This window comes from Rhamphochromis sp. 'chilingali', assembly GCF_963969265.1.
Source record: "Rhamphochromis sp. 'chilingali' genome assembly, chromosome: 4".
Classification (NCBI taxonomy): domain Eukaryota; kingdom Metazoa; phylum Chordata; class Actinopteri; order Cichliformes; family Cichlidae; genus Rhamphochromis; species Rhamphochromis sp. 'chilingali'.
In genome coordinates, this window is record NC_137948.1 from 11377878 (window position 1) to 11398417 (window position 20540).

The window sequence follows — 20540 nt, forward strand, 5'->3', positions numbered from 1 at the left end:
TTTACAAACAACTCCTTTTGTTGCTAACATTTCTAAAGCTTAACTTTTCCATGCTATATGATTGTACAAGAAAAAATAAGTAAAATGTCTTTTTTTTCCTACAATACTACAAGATTTATTTATTATGTACAATAGTTCAGTCTGTCTCATCTACAGCTACAACAATTTTTATACTCCAATTCATTTTCCACATTCTGCGTTTGTGTTTTCTTATTCAAATTATAGTTTAATTATATGGAGAACATTTATAGGTTGTTTTGATTTAAAGTACTAGTTTTATCACTATTTGAGACTTTCCACTTTGCTCTGTTGTTGTACCAAAGTAAACATTTTTAAGTTTTTTTTTTCTATTTTGAGCTAAAGTAACATAAATGACCAGTAAAAAAAATGTGACAATGATTGTCAAATTCAATTAGATTTAGAAACTTTTTTTTATTTCTAATAAATAAACTAATTATTAGTCTTTTATACCTCTGTGTAAAAAAAAAAAAAAAAAAGGGTCAGAAGGAGTCTCACCTTTTATCTTTCTGTTAAATGCTATTTTCTCTACAGTGAGTCAATATAAAGACAAACTGGAACGTGACTGTTGCTTAGATGGAATCCGGGAAACCCCAACTTCATCTAACTGTGAGAAGCGCAGTGAGTTTATCGCTGATACAGCCTGTTTTGAGGCTTTCCTGCACTGCTGCAAGGAAATAGAAAAAGAGAGAGCTGAGAGGAAGGAGGATGGCCTCAAACTGGCTCGCAGTAAGAATCACGAACAATGGATGGAAGGTGGTTATAAATGGTCCTACTGGTCACTATAAAGGAATAAAAATGTGAACGTTTTAAAACTTCAGGTGAGGATGATGACAGCAGTTTCATGGACAGCAATGAAATTGTTTCCCGCACCAATTTCCCTGAAAGTTGGCTGTGGTCTGATATCAAATTGCCTGCTTGCCCTGCGAACAGAGCTAAATGGTTAGTGAGCTGAAATACAGAATTGAAATATATTAGTACCTTCACTTCTCAAAGTGTTAATATTTCGTTTTTCAGTGAAACAACATCAGTTTTGAAAAATGTTCCTTTGCAAGACTCAATTACAACCTGGCAGCTCACTGGTATTAGTCTATCAAAAACTCACGGTGAGGATGAACTGATATAATTTGTCTCTAGATCAAGGAGCCAACCTATAGCTCATCAACTGGTCTTTCTTTTGCTGTGTTTGTGTCTTTGTCCGTTTTTCTTTTTTTCTCTTTTTTGAAGGTATCTGTGTGGGTGATCCATTAGAGGTAGTTGTCCGTAAAGATTTCTTTGTTGATCTGAAGCTACCGGACACTGCTGTTCGTGGGGAGCAGCTAGAAATTAAGGCAGTCATCCACAACTATGGTCCCAATCTTTACACAGTAAGCCTGGTTCACCCAAGCACGTCAACACCACCATAATGTTCCATTCAATGACATTTTATCATCATCATTAATATTATTATTATTCAGTTAACTGTTCTTCAGTGGAACTTGATCAGAGACTGTAGCGATTTTTTATATTCTGTAGATTATCACAAAAAGTGTTTGAAATCCTTGAATGAATTTATTTTCAAGGTGCGCATTGATCTGACTGAGGCGGAACATGTGTGCAGTGCAGCATCTAAACGTGGGCAATTTCGTCAGGAGATTAAAGTCGGGGCCAAAAGTATACGATCTGTACCATTCACCATCATTCCTACAAAAGAGGGACAGCACCGCATTGAGATCAAAGCAGCTGTCAAAGACTCAGAATTGGGTATCAGTGATGGAATTGTGAAAATGCTACAAGTAGTGGTAAGAAAGAAAGACATATTCTACCAACTCACATAGCTCCCTACCTTTAAGAAACACATGAAGTCATTGAATGCAGCCAGATATGCAGGGTACAATTAAATACATTTAGAAATCAAGCATAGCATTGGTACAGGCAGGCACCAAAGTCAAGCTCAGCACACATTCCAGTTGAGCTATCACCTATGATCATTCTAAGGGTCACATATAGAGTGCCCCTTTTAGTCCCTGAAGTCTGCCAAACCTTCGGTTAATCTAAAAAATGCTTTGGAACCTACCTCCATCCTCCTTTTTATCCTGTGTCTTTTTCTTTTTTTTTTGTGTCCCGTTTGGATCTTTAGCCATCAGAATTGTTGTCTTAAGGCCAAGAAAGATGCCAAGCGGATTTATTTTACCAAGTGGATCATCATGGCCTTGCCATATTGGTCCATTTGATTGACCTTTATTATAATTATGAATTTATTTTATTTTCAGTTGCTACAAACGGGACAGACATGACTGGGGGATAGGACAGGGAGAAAGAATGAAAGAAAGAGAGGGAGAGAAAGAAAACCAAAGGGGAGAAGAGACGGTGAGAAGGGGGGGAAGAAAGAAAAAAAAACACCTGGGTCATCTGTATGGAGAAAAACAGAAGAGAAAGCAAACAACAAAGAGCAACATAATAAAAAAAACGGCACCATCACAATAAACTAGCTAGCAGTAGATATCAGTAGATACTAAATAATAAACGATATTGTGCAGCACGCAAGATAGACAGCGCACAATGTGCTTTGAGGCAGCAGCCAAGAAAGCTGTAGTCCGCGTCTGTGAATACCCGTGTGTACACCTGTGTGCATACCTGTGCGGATCAGCATGCTTGCATTCCAAAGGTTTCTCCATGTAACGATCTGCTAGGGAGTGTGGGGGGGCCACAGCCCCGTCCTCCAGGGTATGAAGCAGATATGGAGGAGATCAAAACTCCAGACATCCAGAGGCCCCCAGAACACAAGAGACCAAGCAAGTGTCCTGTGTCTGATGCGACAATCCACACGTTTTACACTCAACTCTCCCTCAGCATATAGTAGTTTTCTGGGGAGGTTTAAGATTTCATTTTTTGTTTGCTTGTTTGAGTTTATATTACTTTGTTAGACTGCCAAAACACAGTATCCATCCTTTTTGCCATGGCTTTTCGAGCCAGGTTGGCACACTCGCTGCTCTTCCCATACCATCCTTCCTCAGTGTGTGCTTGTAAGTGTAGGAAATATAAATTACTGCTGACTTAAAGTTGTTCTTTTTATTAGTGGATCTGGCTGAACTAAACTGAGATACTTCTTATAATCAAATCCACCTAGGACAAACAATTCTCATCTAAATTTGTTGTACAGCAAGTTAAAAAGTTGCTTGTTTTTTCAGCCTGAAGGCATATTGATCAAATCTACTCATACTCTAACTTTGGACCCTAAACAAAGAGGTACAGGTGAGTATCAATGTTAAGTAGCTCCAGTTAAAGAAAAGATAGTAACTTATTCATTTGCTTATAGCCTGATAATGAACAGCTATCATCTCTGGTTATTTTTTGTAAGTATTAATGAAACTTTTTCAACTTTATAGATGGCAGACAAGTGGAAATCCTCAATAGCAAGATTCCTGTGATAGATTTTGTTCCCAACTCACCTACCAGCACACAAATCTCACTAACAGGTAAGATATACACATCAGAGTGCCTGCAGTGTCACCTCGGTATTACTGGAGAGATAAGAGGCAGTGGTGCCAACAGGACTAAATTTCATTCACATGGCAGTTCCAGTGTCATGTCAGATTACTCACAGTAATAGTTTCTGCAGATTTTCAGCACAGTCTTGTCTGCTTGGGAAAAGCATTAGCAATATTCAACATGCAGTGACATATCGTCAGTGATGATCACACTAATGATCAGCCTTCAAATGCTTACATTATATCTGCCAAAAAAACCCCAAACATTTCAAGCATATTAATTAATTAAAATCATTCATATTATTAAAATTATATGTAAAATGCATATGGAATTACTGTATTTATTTGGTAAGAGCTACGTGTTCCACCATCGGTGTAACTTTGTGCTGAACATTGGGGGGGTCAAGATCTCTGTCTAAATAAATAAATAAATCTGGGTAAATTCCCAGATGATTAAATGTACAACTATTTTGCTGGTATTAACTGAAATGAGTAAATAAAATCAACAGCCTATTTATGCAGAACTGCTCCCAAGAAACACAGATGTTTACATCAGTGCTGTAACAACTTGTACTGTTATAACTGCACATTACTTTTCTCAGCTTACATATACACGAACTTATTGGAAGTTACATGTCTACTTTTTAATGCACAGGTACAATACACAATCTGCACTTTTCTAATTATTCTAAATATTCTTAACTATTTAAACATCTTTCAGTATCCTGCTCTGTTTGCACACTATCTGTACGCTAATTTCAACAGCTGTACTGTACTCTGCTCTGGTAACTATTGTCTTTGATGTAAATATGTAAAAAAATAATAATAATAATTTTGTTTTCTGTTCTGTGTCCTGTTCTTTTTGTATATGTGCTTTTCTTTGCTGCTGATACAACCAAATTTCCCCTTGTGGGACAATTAAAGGATTATTCTATTCTAATTCATAATTTTATTGTAGGGGTTATATTGGTTGGGTCTGATTATTGGAGGGGTCATAACCCCCCTTACCCCCCTGGAAATTACGCCCCTGTGTTCCACCTTTTTCTCAGTAGCAAATGATGAGACTGGTTGTGTATTAATTTCAGGGAAACAACAGAGAAACGTGCTCAAGAACACAATTAGTGGGGAGTCAATGGGTGGTCTGATCTATCAGCCTTCAGGATGTGGAGAGGAGAACATGATTCACATGACCCTACCAGTTATCGCAATCACATATTTAGACAGAGCCGATCTCTGGGAGATTGCGAACATTGACCAGCGTCATCAGGCCCTCCAGCACATCACAACTGGTAAGTTAACACAAACTGTTAGCACAGGTATGAGAGATTTCTTTTTTAAAGCCCTGTGTGTAAAAACCAAAGGTCACACTTGGCAGTAACCAGCAATACAAAACCACCTAATTTAAAAATACTATTCAAATAGGTTTTCAGTAACTTTTAGTACAGAGTTTGAACAATAGTGAATAACTTGAGTTTACTTTCTTTGGTTTGTTTAGGATACCACAACCAACTTGAATACAGTAAAAAAGATGGATCTTTTGCTAGGACTCAGGATGAACCCAGCAGCACCTGGTGAGGCCTACAGTTGTTGGTTTTTAATATGTAAATGTTTGCATATTTTCTCACTCGGATTATGACTATTTGTTGATTTTACATATACACCTTCTTTCTTCTACTAGGTTGACAGCATATGTTGTCAAGGTGTTCGCCCTGGCCAACAATCTGATAGCAGTGCAAAGTGAAGTGATCTGTAACGCTGTCAGGTTTCTGATCGTGAACACACAGCAACGTAACGGCATGTTTATGGAAGTTGGAAGTGTGTCCCTCAAAGAGATTCTTGTGCGTGCACTGATTTCATTAACATTAACTCTTCATTTTAACAAAAGCCTGCATAAAATACAAACCTGCAGAATAGTATACCAAATGTCATTTTGGATGAATCAGCAAACTTTTATTATTAAATATATTAAGAAGTAGTATATATATCAGTAGTTTTGACATGCTTGTGTGTATTTGCGTGTACAGGGTGATGTGCTTGACACAGACTCAGATGCCTCCTTTACAGCTTTCTGCGTCATTTCTATGCAAGAGTCACACACAATATGTGCTCCAACTGTTCAAGTGAGTGCCTTTTTGTTCGTTATCTCTCTTTTTTTAAAACTTTTACGCACAGAATGTGAAACCCAGTAGTCAAATATAAAAAATGAAGGATAGTGTGTTTACTGATCTATCGAAAGACTGGCAGTCTGTACATTTTGTTCCCATATTGCAGATCTTTAAACATCTGTGCAGCTGCAACTTAAATCTTACCCGTCGACGTGATCTTACATTTCTTCTACTTTTCTTTCCTTCATTGTTTCTTTCTATCCAGAATCTGCAAGCGAGCATAGACAAAGCAGTGGGCTACCTGGAGAGGCGTCTGCCAAGCTTAGTCAACCCTTATGCTGTTGCCATAACATCATACGCCATGGCCAATGAAAACAAACTAAACCGAGAGATCTTCTTTAAGTTTTCTTCCCCAGGTGCTGTAACACAACAATCCAAAATATAAAGATAGTAGTACTAAAGTGGAATAATAAATAGCTTGTGCAAAACTACATCAACAACCGCATCACAAAAACTTGGGTCAAACGGATTGACTCTCATGTCTAACATTCACGTACATGTTAGCTTATTAGAGATTCATGTAAAGCATCAGTGTGGTTGTGTAGTTACCTGCAAGAAAGAAAAGCTCAAAAATGCTATAAATATATGCGTGCTATTTAGCATTCCAGGAATTGTTCTGTAGTTCAGTGCATATCCTAGCTTTCTATAAACGCAAGATAAAGTGGCCTAAAAATGTATTTTGACATTATGGCTACGTTCACACTGCAGGTCTTAATGCTCAATTCCGATTTTTTGATCAAATCCGATTTTTTTGTCTGCTTGTTCACACTACAACTAAAATGCGACAGCAAACGTGCTCTAGTGTGAACGCTCAAAGCGGCCCGCATGCGCAAAAGAAGACGTCACACACAACGCGCTCTGTTTAGACCCAGAGCAAACAGTATTGTTTGACTGATGGCCCTTAATATAAAGAGTTCGGACTTTATGTTTCCCAATTTTTGCTTTAAGTTATTTTGTTATTTACATAATAATGTAGATAACCTAATAATTATCCTTATTGCTGTTTTAGAGGAGCGGTGCTTCAAAGGATAGTTGCAGATTTCTGTCAGAATCTGCAGATTATACAGTACAAATAAAATGTTCACGTTGTCTTCCCAAGAGTTTCGCTGGATGGCCAGGAAGCGTTCACGATGGCTGTGTCCCAATTCAGGGTCTGCACGCTTGAAGTACGCGCACTGTGCGTACTATAAGTACGAGAAGTGCGGAAGTGAGAGGCTTGTGAAATGGGACGGTCTAGCCTTCGTCGCGCTGTTCAGGTTGCCTAGCAACCATGATACTAACCGCGAGAAACGTTACATACAGCTTTGTTTGACATAAATGAAGGAGAAAAAATGTGAAAGAAAATGATTTTTTTTTAATACACATCTGTCAACTGGAAAGCACAATTGTTAGTATTTTAAGTATTCTATCTATTTTATTTATTGAATTTTATTGTTTTATTTATATTTTGATATTGCTAGGGATGATGCAATGATCGGGGACCATTCTTAATTTCGTTGTTCTCATGACAATGACAATAAAGTTTCTGATTCTGATTCTGACAAGCAGAAAGTTCCACACAAATGAGTTTGTTAGTTTTGAAGTTATATACAACTCAAAATCAGTACAAATAGATGCGTATTCTGACACCCAATAATGACTTTACTAAAGATCAGAGATTGGTTTTATTGCTTTCTGTCGGTTAGCTTGTAGAGCAGCTTGACAACATTTGAGTGTGGACCCAACCAGTCTCTGTGACAGTTTTGGCGACAGCTATTAACAGATTTTTGTTCTCCATGACATTTTTTTAATCTATTTTTTAGCAGCCACGGTAAGTGGAGAAGTTTAGTTTGGATCATTTATGTAGTGTAGGAGGTTTTACTAAATGAGTGACTCGAACATTTTGGATCAACATCCTGCTGGATGAATGTGTAACCTTTTTTGGGGGGTATATTTCTTTAAGCGTGATTCTAAAATATATGACATGAGTGTTTGTGATTCCATCTTTATATGCACGTTCACCTGCCACATCGTAAGAAAAAGAAAGTAAGACACTGATGTTTGCGCCTCTGTGTTTTTCCCTCCATCCATCCATCCATCTTCTTCTGCTTATCCAGTGTGCATTTATTCCTAGCAATCTTCTTTGGGTTCCTTCTCTTTCCATAGGACCAACAATTATCTACTGAGTTGTATCTGGTAACTATTACTGAAGTAACAACAAGCATTGCATTTCTGCATTTCACTCCTCCTTTTTTCTTCAATCCTCCACCCAGCCAGCACCTATCAAATAGCAGCTTTCTTTTTGAAAAAATGGAATGCATTTTTCTTGTGTATGAACTTGTGTATATATTTATATAACCTTACCCACCTATTATCAAGTTTATTATAAAAATTATTTAAATTAAAGATTAGACAGAGCACCACATTACTTGATGCAAAACTGTCTCTGTGTTTTGCTTAGATTCGTCCTATTGGCCTTCACCTGCAGGACGAGTTTTCACAGTGGAGGCCACGGCTTACGCTCTATTGGCTCTTGTTAGGGCCAAGGTAAGTATCTGTGTCACAGAGCAGTACATGTAGCTAAAGTGTACATGTAATAGAAGATTGAGCTGCCAGGCAGGAGGAAATGAGGAAGACCACAGAGAAGATAATAGATGTAGTGTAGGAGGATATGCAGAGGTCTGTGGAAATCGTGCTTATTATATAACAGCTTTGATAAGATTTTCTATATTTAACTAAAATAAGACAAATACACTGTATTTCAACCCTTTTCTTCCATTAAAGGCCTTTGATGAAGCAAGACCAATTGTCCGATGGTTCAACAAACAGATCAGAGAGAATGGAGGCTATGGGTCAGCTCAGGTAAAGAAGACATCTTAATATCCTCATGTACTGATCCACTGATGAAGTTAATCTTGCTCTGGCCACAAATTATTGATCACTGATCATTTTTCTCCCCAGGCCACAATGACAGTGTACCAGGCAATAGCAGAGTACTGGACCAGTGAAAAAGAGCCAGATTACGATCTGAATGTGGACATCTTGTTGCCGGGGAGGTCAAAGCCTGATAAATACAACTTTAACTGGGAAAACCACTTTGCTACAAGAACATCTAAAGTGAGAAAGTGTTCTTTTTCACATAAGTAAATACACAGCATCTCTGTTCCTTCTGCTTGCTATGTGTTGATTTCTGCATCCTTAACAGATCAACGTCATAAACCAAGACGTGAAAGTGTCAGCCACAGGACCAGGAGAAGCAACACTGACGGTAAGTAAAATGCAATGTTTTGGTTGTTTATTTGTTGTTTATTTGTTTCCTTGTGTTTGAATTTGCTGTAAGCTCCTGTTGTCTGTATCACAGATAACGTCGCTGTATTATGAACTGCCGAAAGAAAAAGAAGACAACTGTCAGAAATTTAACCTGTCAGTGCAGCTCCTTCCAGGTAATTTGCTGCCCTCTGTCGGTTTATCCATCTTAAGATAACTGTACACATTTTTTGACTATCTATGTGAGGTAATTTTCTTATTTTAATTTGATTTTTTCCGAGCTTTTTAAAAATAAATACTGTAAATCAGATTTAAAGTCTTCCATTGCTTTGCCTCTGCAGAGTCGCTGGGTGATGATGAAAACATCTACAACCTAAAAATTAAGGTTTTGTAAGTAGACAAAAAATAAATATATGTATATTTCATTGAACTTTTCAAATGATTTGATTTCCGTTAAAGGTTTTAACAATATTATATATTATTCCCACCAACAAATGAACAACCTTGAGCTCACACTTGGAAAATTTGTGAAATTAAGTCACCAGGCAGAAAAACACCTGTTGCGACCGCGCACGGGGCGATCTGCACTAACCCGCTAATGGAGATTTGCCCTGTTGATGCGGTTATGCCGTTAACGTCATTTTAACAAGATTAGCGCTGACAGCACTAACAATTTTATTTAAAACATTTTTCTCACAGCTCTTGTTTAGAGCTATACAGATTTGTAACTTTTGTGTCTTTTACTGCTGATAAAGAAATTGTTCTTGCCTTTTCATTCTTTGATTACTTATTCTCCCTGTTCTGTTTACAGCTATAAGAACAAGGAGCGTAATGCAACCACACCAGTCTTGGATATAGGCTTGCTAACTGGCTTCACTGTTAGCACAAAAGATCTGGATTTAGTAAGAAAAATAAACACAAATGGGCTCAAATTGTTCAGAATTCAGTATTTTTAATTAAGGAGGCATCTTTAAATTTTGAACCGTGGATGTGTGTGTTTCATTGTAGCAAGCCAAAGGGCATGCCCGCACTATTTCAAAATACAGGCTGAGCACTGAGTCAGAGAGAAGATTGCTCACCATTTACCTGAACAAAGTAAGCGATCAGTGTTCCCCCTCTCTCTACTGTTTCTCTTTTGACCTGTGCTCACATCATTTTTTAATTCCTTTTCATAACTTCTCTCCTCTAGGTTCCTTACACGGAGCTGGAGATTGCCTTTAGGATCCATCAGAAACTGAGAGTGGGCATCTTACAACCAGCTTCTGTATATGTCTACGAATTCAGCGACCAGCTACAAAGTGATCGTGAGTTTGGCATCTTTGAATCGTTTTTTGAGCGTAAAGGATTCATCTTTGCTTCCAGTAGATTTCACTTCATGTGGTTGGGTGCAATATTACATTTTTAAATGTACTACAATGGTGCAAAAACATCTTTATTTGTCAATGCAGACACAAAATGTGTGAGATTCTATCATCCAGAAAGGAAAACTGGAGAGCTGCTGCGCCTCTGTAGAAATGATGAATGCATATGTGCTGAAGGTAAGCAGGAGATGACGCTACATACATTTTTTTTAACCTCTGAAATTCTTTATTAAACATTTTTGGTATACAAAGGTTAGAACAGGTAGATTGTACACAATACTTGGAAGTTTTTTTTTCTTTTTTTTTACTATAAAAGTACTTTAGACACTCCGTGACAAATACACCCGTGTGATTCAATCGCATCAATGTGGCCAAAATCTTTGAGGAATGTTTCCAGCAACTCTTTGAATATGTTTTGTGACGAGTTGCGGAGGCAACCTGATACTACCAAGATGTAATGACTCGGCTGCTGGGTGTATATTGCAGTTGCTAGTTAGTTTTTGGTAATGTATTTGACCCATGAGATGTATGATTCTATTGTTTAATAGGAGCTCATCTGTCAGTCAAATGCAGATAACACAAACACAGCTCTAACATATTTAAAATGTGGCTTAGATCCATGCAGCCATCACCAGTCCACAAAATTCCACATAATCTCATTTAGTTCCTTTATCCCTTTGTGCCTGTTGTATATTTCCAGAGAATTGTAGTATGCAGAAGAAGGGAAAAATCAACAATGATGAACGCAAAGATAAGATTTGTGAGACTACAGTGAGGAGCAAAATAGATTTTGGTAAGTTTGTTTTTAATAAATATGGAATAAATACTCTAAGGAACAGAGCAGTTGAGCTAACAGTCTACAAACTGTCTGTCCTCAGCATACAAAGTGAGCGTGGAACAGTTTAAAGATGGTTTGTCCACAGACATTTACACAGTGCAGGTGCTGGAAGTCATCAAAGAAGGTAGGTTGATTTTATTTAAACCTGTGACAGAACCAAAAGTGTTTGCGATTTGTATTGTTTCCCTATCTGATCCCCTATGGTGATACCAGATATCTTCTTTGTCTGAATTTAAGACATTTTCAGCCATCATTATTTTCAAATATTTGGCTGAGAATTTCTCAGAATTAAAATGCCACCTAATTTTTCATAGCTGAGCTTCTTCTTAATATGTGAATTTTAAAGGAATCACAATTAAGTATGATTTAGATTCATTTTCTGGGCTCTGACCAATAATTCTTCCCAAACTGCCTACTTATGTGTTTGTTTGTTTTCAGGTAGTTTGCAATCTTTCAGAAGTGATGATTAGAGCTACAAATAATACAAAGAAAATGTAAAAAATTCCTTTATGTGTTATTTGCATTTGTTCTTCTATGTATTGATTACAGGAAGTTATGATGTGGGTGCTCAGGGTAGACAGCGCACGTTCCTAGGTTATCCACACTGCAGAATGGCTTTAGATCTGGGAGTGGGCAAAACCTTCCTTATGATGGGAACATCTGGAGATATTTTCAAAGATGAAAAGAGTCAATCGTAAGTTGTTGTTTTTTTCTTCTTGTGATATTGGGAGTATTCATAGATTTGTAAGATTTTTTTCTGTTTTTCACTTTCAAATTAGGTATCAGTATGTCCTTGGTGAGAGAACCTGGATTGAGTACTGGCCTACAGTAACAGAATGTACAACTGAGGAACATAATTCTACCTGTTTAGCCATTAACGAGATGGTCAATGAATACATGATCCGAGGATGTCGAAATTAGTGAAACTGAAGAGAATAAAAAATAATAATCTATAAATATTTTTTAAAGGTTGAGTAAGACACTTCTTAAAAAAAGGCAAACAAAAACCTGCCTTAGCAACACAGAGAATTAGACTAGCTTTCCGAAGGAGAAAATAAAGAAAAAAATCATAAACTGTATATTAAAGACAGACTTCCAGGTCTGTAGTGAGGCCAGTGAGGAAGTGTCTTAAACGTGCATTCTTCCACCACATCCCAAATGTCCCCTGATGGACTGAGACAGAGACAGGAAGAGGAAGACAGGCAAGAATAGAACTGGTCGACTGCAAGGAGATAATAGGTGAATTTTTCAAGTAGTATACAGAAAAATAATCAGTTACTCCACATTTACATTACATTTTGAAAAAATACAGTGTAAATGGTACCTATATTTGGACAAACATGTAAGAATCGTTTGTAAAACATCATGTAACATCATGTGTACGAAGGTGGTTAATAGATAGTTAATAATAACAAAAATAAAATGTCAGCATGTTTACCCATGTAACAACAAATAAAATTATATAACCTGAGTTATATCTGCACTACTTGTCCTTTTAAAAAAAAATTATTTTATATCGAGCTTTTTTTCCTTCCTCAAAACTTAGGTTACAATGGCAATGTATGCACTGTGAACTGTGCGAGAACAGATTGCCGTCATATTTGATCTTAGTGGCTGCAATTGTGTTTGATAAGCTAACATAGTCACAGTGGAAAATGTTGAGAATCACACTGTAACGCACTGGTTTTCAGCACTGATTAATGCTCTGTAGAAATACTCCCAATGCAGCTACTGGTTTTCTCACACAAGTCAAATGAAAGTTAGAACAAAAACGAAGTAAAGGTCATTTTTGGAGGCGCCTTGGATTTCTTTGCAATAAAGTATTTATTTCATGGTCTGAAACTTTTCCTCTGTGTAGAAAACTTGATCAGTCAGTGAAGAGACATATACAGGTCTAAATAACTGTGGCATTGTAATTATTTTTTTGTTTCTTTTGAACAAGTAAACAACAGAAAGGCATTTATATGTCAGCTCTTGGCATTTCTCTACTATATGCATATATACACACTATTTTTAAAATATTTTTCTTGATATTTCTCGAGGATATTTATGTATTTAGTTTAATCTAGCTGCAATACAACAAATTACCATTGGAGGGCAGCACCACCCTTCTATGGACAATGTAAAATAAAGACGTCGAAGAAGACGAAAGTGACGTACTTCCTTCAGCCAAGCAGCGGCTCCTTCTGTTGGTGTACTTGGAGAATAAAAGAGGCTAACTGTAACTTGCGTCTTTGAAGCCAGGCAACTTTGACAGCGTGTGAGCTCGGCGATAGTAAAGTGCGAAGTGACTCACTAAATCTGGTTCAAGAGAAAAAAAGGCGTAAGAGTTTCTCAGGTTAAGGTGCGTCTGAAGATATGGCCAAGGTACAAGTGTTAAATGTTGCTGTGTTGGATAACCCCAGCCCGTTTGGAAACCCGTTTCAGTTCGAAATAACGTTTGAATGCATGGAGGACTTGCCGGAAGGTGGGTATTTAGCTAGCGTGTCATTCTAGTTGAATTACTCTTTTGTTATATGTTAGCTGTAGAATAGCAGCGTCGTGTGGGCGCAGTCTGCTTTAAGTGTTAATTTCACCGCTGGATGTATTTGTTGCATCATAAGTGAACGATAAGCACGTTATTTTGCTCGATGGTTATTCAGTATTAGCTGTCGTTTGGGCTGTAAAGTTATATTTCATTTGTAAAGTTGTTGAAAATTGGCGCTGGCGCGTTTGTGCAGAGCGCCCCGCCTCCTGCCCACCGCTATTGGTTAAAGGACCTTCCTCGTAAGTATTTCTCAAGAAGCTGATTGGTCGGTCACATGTTACTGTAGCAATAAACAAGCTCGTAATTTGCCGCGAACCGCGCGACGGGATAGCGGGGAAATATATTTTTCTTTAAGGATATAAAAGTAGCCCGCATTTTCTTCTACTAATTATAGCACAATGGACTTGTGAGCCCTAAGTGGCATTATATTATTTGCTGCTTTGCTGTGAACATTTGGTATCTATAATACCGAAACTTAAGTTTCATTACCTTTCCGATTTAAAAAAAAAAAAAAAAACTATTTTCCTGTCAACAAAATTTAAGTATAAGCTTCAGTCTGAATTTATTTGTACGTATTCTATCTTGGCCCATTTTTTACTAGTTCTCGACACAGCACCCTTAACATTTATTTGATTTTAAAATTAATGGATAAGCAGATATTAAATATAGAATGTACTGAACTGTCTTAAAATCAAGCCTACCAATAGCATCATGCTACAACTTCCAAGTTTAGTCTCCTGTTTTCTGCCGTTCATTTAAAAGTGAGCCCAAATAATATTACCAAATACACATTAGGAGCAAGTAGAGTTTCAAATTTTGTCAGCACCTCAAACAAACTGAATTGCTTTTTGTCTCTTTCGTATTGTGGTGCTAGTTGGACTGAGTCACAAATCTTGTTTTGTTTTTTGTTTTTTCTTTCATTACCAAATCCAGTTATTAATATCCCAAAACAACATTTGCACCATTAAACATCGTTTTTCTCCCTTATATTCAAATCAATAAATTGTGGAAACTTGAGGTTTTTATGGAGACTGATGCCGTTTCGGTTATATCTGGCCAGTGCTACAGGTAAATTTTATTTGCATTACTAATACTAATTAATACAGGGTGAACTATAACAAAAAGGGACAACCATGAAACATTTTCTATGTAAATTGGATAAAGTGACCCTTCTGGTGAAGGTATCATTCACAATACCCTGTTTTACAGGTGTGTGTGTGTGTGTGTGTGTGTGTGTGTGTGTGTGTGTGTGAGAGAAAGGAAAAAAAGTAGTTTGTGCATGTTTAACTATAATTATTCATTTAAAAAAGTAAAATTAAGCCTACCTTGTAGTAGTAGTAGTAGTAGTAATAATGATGATGGTGATCATAATAATAATTTAAAAACAAACCTCCCTATTTGTCCTCTGTGTACTGGCAGACCTGGAATGGAAGATCATTTATGTGGGTTCAGCTGAGAGCGAGGAGTACGACCAGGTTTTGGACTCTGTTTTAGTGGGCCCTGTACCAGCTGGCAGACACATGTTTGTGTTTCAGGTGAGTCCTCTCAGTGAGCTTTTATCATGTAATACTTAACATCCAGTTTTATTTAAAACAAACCCTGTTGAGTAGTATTCAAAGCAGACATACCAGATCGCACTGTCCCAGCATCTTTTTCCCAGCTTTTCTGAGAGGAAACTGAGAGGTTCCCAGACCGGCCAAGAGACATCATGGCTGGGTTCTCACTGGGATCAGTACATGTTGCTACCACACCTGATGCAGAGATGTAGTGGAGGATTGTCTCCGCTAGTATTTGTGGTCTACTTCTGTCAGTCTCTACCTTGTATTTTTGTCCGTAGGTCAAATCAAATCACTTTTTATTGTCACATCACATGTGCAGGTACATTGGTACAGCACATGCGAGTGAAATTCTTGTGTGCGAGCTTCACAAGGAGTTGTGCAAAATACAATAACATAAACAGGCAAAATATAAAAATGGCTAAATCTGAAACTAATAAATATATGTACAATATATAATAGTATATGCAAAAAAAAAAAAAGGTGAAGGTAGAAATGTCAATTGAACGCAATAGATCATATAGATCTGTCATTCTCCTGCTCCACTTTACCCTTGTCTCTAAACAAGATCCCAAGACAGATGAGCTTCTCCATGTGAGGCAGCATCGTATCCCCTTTTCTGACTAAGCTTGAACTTTGTGATGCTAATTGTCAACAAAGTCTCTCTGCACTCAACTTCTCAATGAGTTATACAGTACAGTGCAAGCCTATACTAAGTCAAGCCTAATTTCTTATTATATTTTGCTATCAAGGAGTCAAGACTTATCATTTTTGTGGTCTTGAACAATAGTTTTCCAAAGTCTTCTGACCTTTCAGTATTTCTTTGGACATTGACTACTTTTTTTCCTCACAAATTTTCAATGTAGTCCTTGTACCTGGATATTTTCAAAGGATTTTTTTTTTCTTACAGTCACTTAACAATGACCTATGAACCATTCAAGTGTAAAAGAAAAAAGGCACCTAATGGTGAGAAATTTCAGAAAGTGGTGTGAACTTTAAGTGCAGAAAAGTACCGTCAGATTTTTCATCTGATGTATGACTGCTTTTAAGAGGACAAGAAGGCATGGACAAGCACCTCAGCTTGTTTTCTCAAGAAGTGAATTGGAGGTTCTTGTCCAAGCCTCCTTCTCCTCTTGCTTAGGTTATTGAATGGAGTTTTCTGTTCTGACTGAAGCATCTATTAATTCCCTTCAGTCTGTCCAAAATGCTCCTGTGAGACTCTTAACTGACTCTCAAAAGTCTTCATACATCAGTCCACTTTTAACATTTTTGCACTGGCTTTCTGTCAGGTTTAGAGTAGTTTAAAATTTTGGTTTTTCATCTACATTATCAAAGTGCTCCACCCCTATTCTCTAGGCTGGGTTCGTAGGTCCTCAGAGGCCTTCTTGTGATTTCATACAGTGGGGCAAAAAAAGTATTTAGTCAGCCACCGATTGTGCAAGTTCCCCCACTTAAAATGATGACAGAAGTCAGTAATTTGCACCAGAGGTACACTTCAACTGTGAGAGACAGAATGTGAAAAAAAAATCCATGAATTCACATGGTAGGATTTGTAAAGAATTTATTCGTAAATCAGGGTGGAAAATAAGTATTTGGTCACCTCAAACAAGGAAAATCTCTGGCTCTCACAGACCTGTAACGTCTTCTGTAAGAAGCTTTCCTGTCCCCCACTCGTTACCTGTATGAATGGCACCTGTTTGAACTCATCATCTGTATAAAAGACACCTGTCCACAGCCTCAAACAGTCAGACTCCAAACTCCGCCATGGCCAAGACCAAAGAGCTTTCGAAGGACACCAGGAAAAGTATTGTAGACCTGCACCAGACTGGGAAGAGTGAATCTACAATAGGCAAGCAGCTTGGTGTGAAAAAATCAACTGTGGGAGCAATCATCAGAAAATGGAAGACATACAAGACCACTGATAATCTCCCTCGATCTGGGGCTCCACGCAAGATCTCATCCCGTGGGGTCAAAATGATCATGAGAACGGTGAGCAAAGATCCCAGAACCACACGGGGGGACCTGGTGAATGACCTGCAGAGAGCTGGGACCAAAGTAACAAAGGTCACCATCAGTAACACACTACAACGGCAGGGAATCAAATCCCGCAGTGCCAGACGTGTTCCGCTGCTGAAGCCAGTGCATGTCCAGGCCCGTCTGAAGTTTGCCAGAGAGCACATGGATGATACAGCAGAGGATTGGGAGAATGTCATGTGGTCAGATGAAACCAAAGTAGAACTTTTTGGTATAAACTCAACTCGTCGTGTTTGGAGGAAGAAGAATACTGAGTTGCATCCCAAGAACACCATACCTACTGTGAAGCATGGGGGTGGAAACATCATGCTATGGGGCTGTTTTTCTGCCAAGGGGACAGGACGACTGATCCGTGTTAAGGACAGAATGAATGGGGCCATGTATCGTGAGATTTTGAGCCAAAACCTCCTTCCATCAGTGAGAACTTTGAAGATGAAACGAGGCTGGGTCTTCCAACATGACAATGATCCAAAACACACCGCCCGGGCAACAAAGGAGTGGCTCCGTAAGAAGCATTTGAAAGTCCTGGAGTGGCCTAGCCAGTCTCCAGACCTCAACCCCATAGAAAATCTGTGGCGGGAGTTGAAAGTCCGTGTTGCTCGGCGACAGCCCCAAAACATCACTGCTCTCGAGAAGATCTGCATGGAGGAATGGGCCAAAATACCAGCTACTGTGTGTGCAAACCTGGTAAAGACCTATAGTAAACGTTTGACCTCTGTTATTGCCAACAAAGGTTATGTTACAAAGTATTGAGTTGTATTTTTGTTATTGACCAAATACTTATTTTCCACCCTGATTTACGAATAAATTCTTTACAAATCCTACCATGTGAATTCATGGATTTTTTTTTTTTTCACATTCTGTCTCTCACAGTTGAAGTGTACCTCTGGTGCAAATTACTGACCTCTGTCATCATTTTAGGTGGGGGAACTTGCACAATCGGTGGCTGACTAAATACTTTTTTGCCCCACTGTATATCCTTTTGAAAACTAAGAGGGGACTGTGGCTTCCAAACCTTAGCTCCAAAACTTTGGAACAGCTTCCCACTCATTCTTTGCACTTCCCACTCAGTGACATCCTTTAAACAGCAGCTTAAAATGCATCTGTTCAGACAGGCATTTGGGTTATGTTTGTGTTTTTTCTCAGTTCATTTGTATCAATTTTGTCTTTTTAACCTCTATAAAGCTCTTTGAGTGTTCCATGTCTTGAAAATTGTTATAAACGGGATTTTTCACATACTCCTTTTGCACAATATCATATATGTATTTGATATCCCTGGTTTGGTTAACCAGTTACTGTTTCATTTATAGCATAATTAGATTTCATCTGATTTCTTCTCTGTGCTCATTTACCCTATCAGGCTGACGCTCCTAACACAGGGCTGATTCCAGAAAGCGATGCTGTAGGAGTGACCGTAGTCCTTATAACCTGCACCTACCGTGGACAGGAGTTCATCCGCATCGGTTACTATGTCAACAATGAATACACGGACCCTGAACTGCGAGAAAACCCACCTCTCAAACCAGATTACTCTCAGGTAACATACACAAGTACACAAATGACCATCATGAATAATACTGAGGAAAGCTGTTTCCAGCTGTCTGCATTTACTGTAATGTGACCAGATTACATCAGCATTGGATGATATTAAGTGTAGAATATGGGCCATATTTGTGGAAAGGTACTATAAATGTCTCTCTGCTGCCCTCTTGTGCCCAGAAATGTACAATTACAGATAACTGTAGCATTATGTACGTGTATGTGTGTGTAGAATTATCTGGAGATTGTTTAGCACTGTGTTTTTGTTTTATTTGGTCTTGCATTGTTTTAAAAGAATGCATTAGTTCAGGTGGAATTTTATGCTTTCTTGTACCAGTATCTACTTTAACATTAGCATTAAAATTATTATCTTGTGCTTCATTCTCTTTACACTGGTCTTTTCCTTCTACAAATCCAACATAAAACCAACTATTCATTGTATTTAATTCAAAGCTATCCCAAGTTCTGAGGGGAAATGTGCACTCCTAAGGATGGCTGTCATAACTAACTTTTGGGCTCCTAATTAGTAATCTAATTATGTCCTCATGTAAAAACATTAGCAGTCCACCCCTATTTCTAACAAGTTCTCATCATTGCAGCTCCAGAGGAATATTTTGGCCTCAAATCCTCGTGTCACCCGTTTTCATATCAACTGGGAGGGCTTGGCAGACAAGATGGAAGACAGTGAGAATGTTGACCCGTCCCCCAACATCAGTGGCATGCTCCCTCCATCCTGTATACCAGGAAAGATGCCACATCTAGGAGTGATGCCAGATAACTCCATGGACTGCATGTAAGAGGCATCAGATTAATGCAATGGATAAGGAGCCCTTCTTATCTATACACACCCACATTGCAAACACACATTTATACAAGGAGGCCATGGATGTTTCTGTATAACATGTGGACTTTAACAGAAAGCACAGGACACCACAGCATAGACATTATCTTTTTATGAAGCACTCAAAAATGGGATTGGTCTGGCATGGTTACCACCTCTGGTTCCTCCTCTTTACGCACTTCCTTTCAACACACACACACACACACACACACACACACACACACACACACACACACACACACACACACACAGGTGTGCACAGTCAGATTTGCCTTAATTTATTGTATTTCTGTATAAGATTATATTTTATGCCTGGCTGAAAGAAGTGCAGATCATCAGTGCTGGGCCAGGTCACTTCAACAGACCTGAAACGTGTGGGAAAAACTCGAGATTCTGATACCCATGCTGTTCATTTTGTCCTTTTCTGCACAGATCAACTAGTGCTATGCGATGGGAAGGATATAGCACCTAGCTGCTTGTAGTAGAGCACTTCATTCTTTGTAAGATTTGTCTCTTGTGACACCTACTGGGGGGAGGGAATTGGGTTTGAATTATGGGCCATGTTTATGATATTGTGGCATCAAGTGGCTTTATTCGCATTAACATGTTTTGCCCCAGGGTTATCTAGATCACTCGGTAAACCTGCTTCTGTGAATAGGCAACAGTTCACCTACTGTTACATAAAACGCCTATATGAGCAAAACATGTAGGTAATGATGGATGCCAAATTGCATTGTGTGTGTGTGTGTGTGTGTGTGTGGGGATGATTTAGGCTTACTGTAAATAATGTTTTCCTTGTTCTTATTTTGTCTTCAAAACAAGAAGGCAGGTTTTCATTTTGTACTTACTATATATTCTCAGCTTCAGTATTTGTAACAACAGTGATGGGGTTAATAAAGTTTTTTTTTTTTTTGTTGACCTTGTTGTGTTTCCTGTTAATCAGAA

The 20540-nt window shown here is 38.2% G+C and overlaps 2 protein-coding genes across 2 annotated transcripts in view; both read left to right on the forward strand.

Annotated features, from left to right (window-relative positions):
* LOC308395995 (complement C3-like) overlaps positions 1-12520 on the forward strand; it is a gene marked incomplete at its 5' end in the record, with an annotated part of 37983 nt that extends 25463 nt beyond the window's left edge. The window contains 26 exons of the mRNA XM_080881055.1: positions 553-747; positions 840-960; positions 1036-1124; positions 1246-1385; positions 1581-1799; positions 3189-3252; positions 3387-3476; positions 4574-4777; positions 4984-5059; positions 5167-5326; positions 5513-5608; positions 5859-6009; positions 8094-8179; positions 8417-8494; positions 8594-8749; positions 8838-8900; positions 8994-9075; positions 9241-9289; positions 9711-9801; positions 9908-9994; positions 10089-10203; positions 10348-10437; positions 10961-11053; positions 11139-11222; positions 11648-11792; positions 11878-12520. Of these exons, the coding sequence (XP_080737181.1) occupies positions 553-747; positions 840-960; positions 1036-1124; positions 1246-1385; positions 1581-1799; positions 3189-3252; positions 3387-3476; positions 4574-4777; positions 4984-5059; positions 5167-5326; positions 5513-5608; positions 5859-6009; positions 8094-8179; positions 8417-8494; positions 8594-8749; positions 8838-8900; positions 8994-9075; positions 9241-9289; positions 9711-9801; positions 9908-9994; positions 10089-10203; positions 10348-10437; positions 10961-11053; positions 11139-11222; positions 11648-11792; positions 11878-12019 (2966 nt within the window). The 3' untranslated portion in view covers positions 12020-12520. The remainder of the gene's footprint in view (positions 1-552; positions 748-839; positions 961-1035; positions 1125-1245; positions 1386-1580; positions 1800-3188; positions 3253-3386; positions 3477-4573; positions 4778-4983; positions 5060-5166; positions 5327-5512; positions 5609-5858; positions 6010-8093; positions 8180-8416; positions 8495-8593; positions 8750-8837; positions 8901-8993; positions 9076-9240; positions 9290-9710; positions 9802-9907; positions 9995-10088; positions 10204-10347; positions 10438-10960; positions 11054-11138; positions 11223-11647; positions 11793-11877) is intronic.
* Positions 12521-13248: 728 nt separating this feature from the next.
* On the forward strand, positions 13249-20507 carry LOC308395201 (histone chaperone asf1b-B-like). Its single transcript, XM_080879951.1, has 4 exons — positions 13249-13565; positions 15045-15160; positions 18576-18752; positions 19354-20507. Exons 1-4 carry the CDS (start codon positions 13457-13459, stop codon positions 19549-19551), a joined length of 600 nt encoding a protein of 199 aa, XP_080736077.1. The 5' UTR covers positions 13249-13456; the 3' UTR covers positions 19552-20507.
* The last annotated feature ends 33 nt before the right edge of the window (positions 20508-20540 follow it).

Excerpts from the sequence above, each read along its gene's own strand:
- LOC308395201 (XM_080879951.1), top strand. The coding sequence starts at position 13,457 with ATGGCCAAGGTACAAGTGTTAAATGTTGCTGTGTTGGATAACCCCAGC. Across the intron at positions 13,566-15,044 it reads CATGGAGGACTTGCCGGAAG|ACCTGGAATGGAAGATCATT; the intron begins GTGGGTATTTAG and ends GTGTACTGGCAG. Across the intron at positions 15,161-18,575 it reads GACACATGTTTGTGTTTCAG|GCTGACGCTCCTAACACAGG; the intron begins GTGAGTCCTCTC and ends TTACCCTATCAG.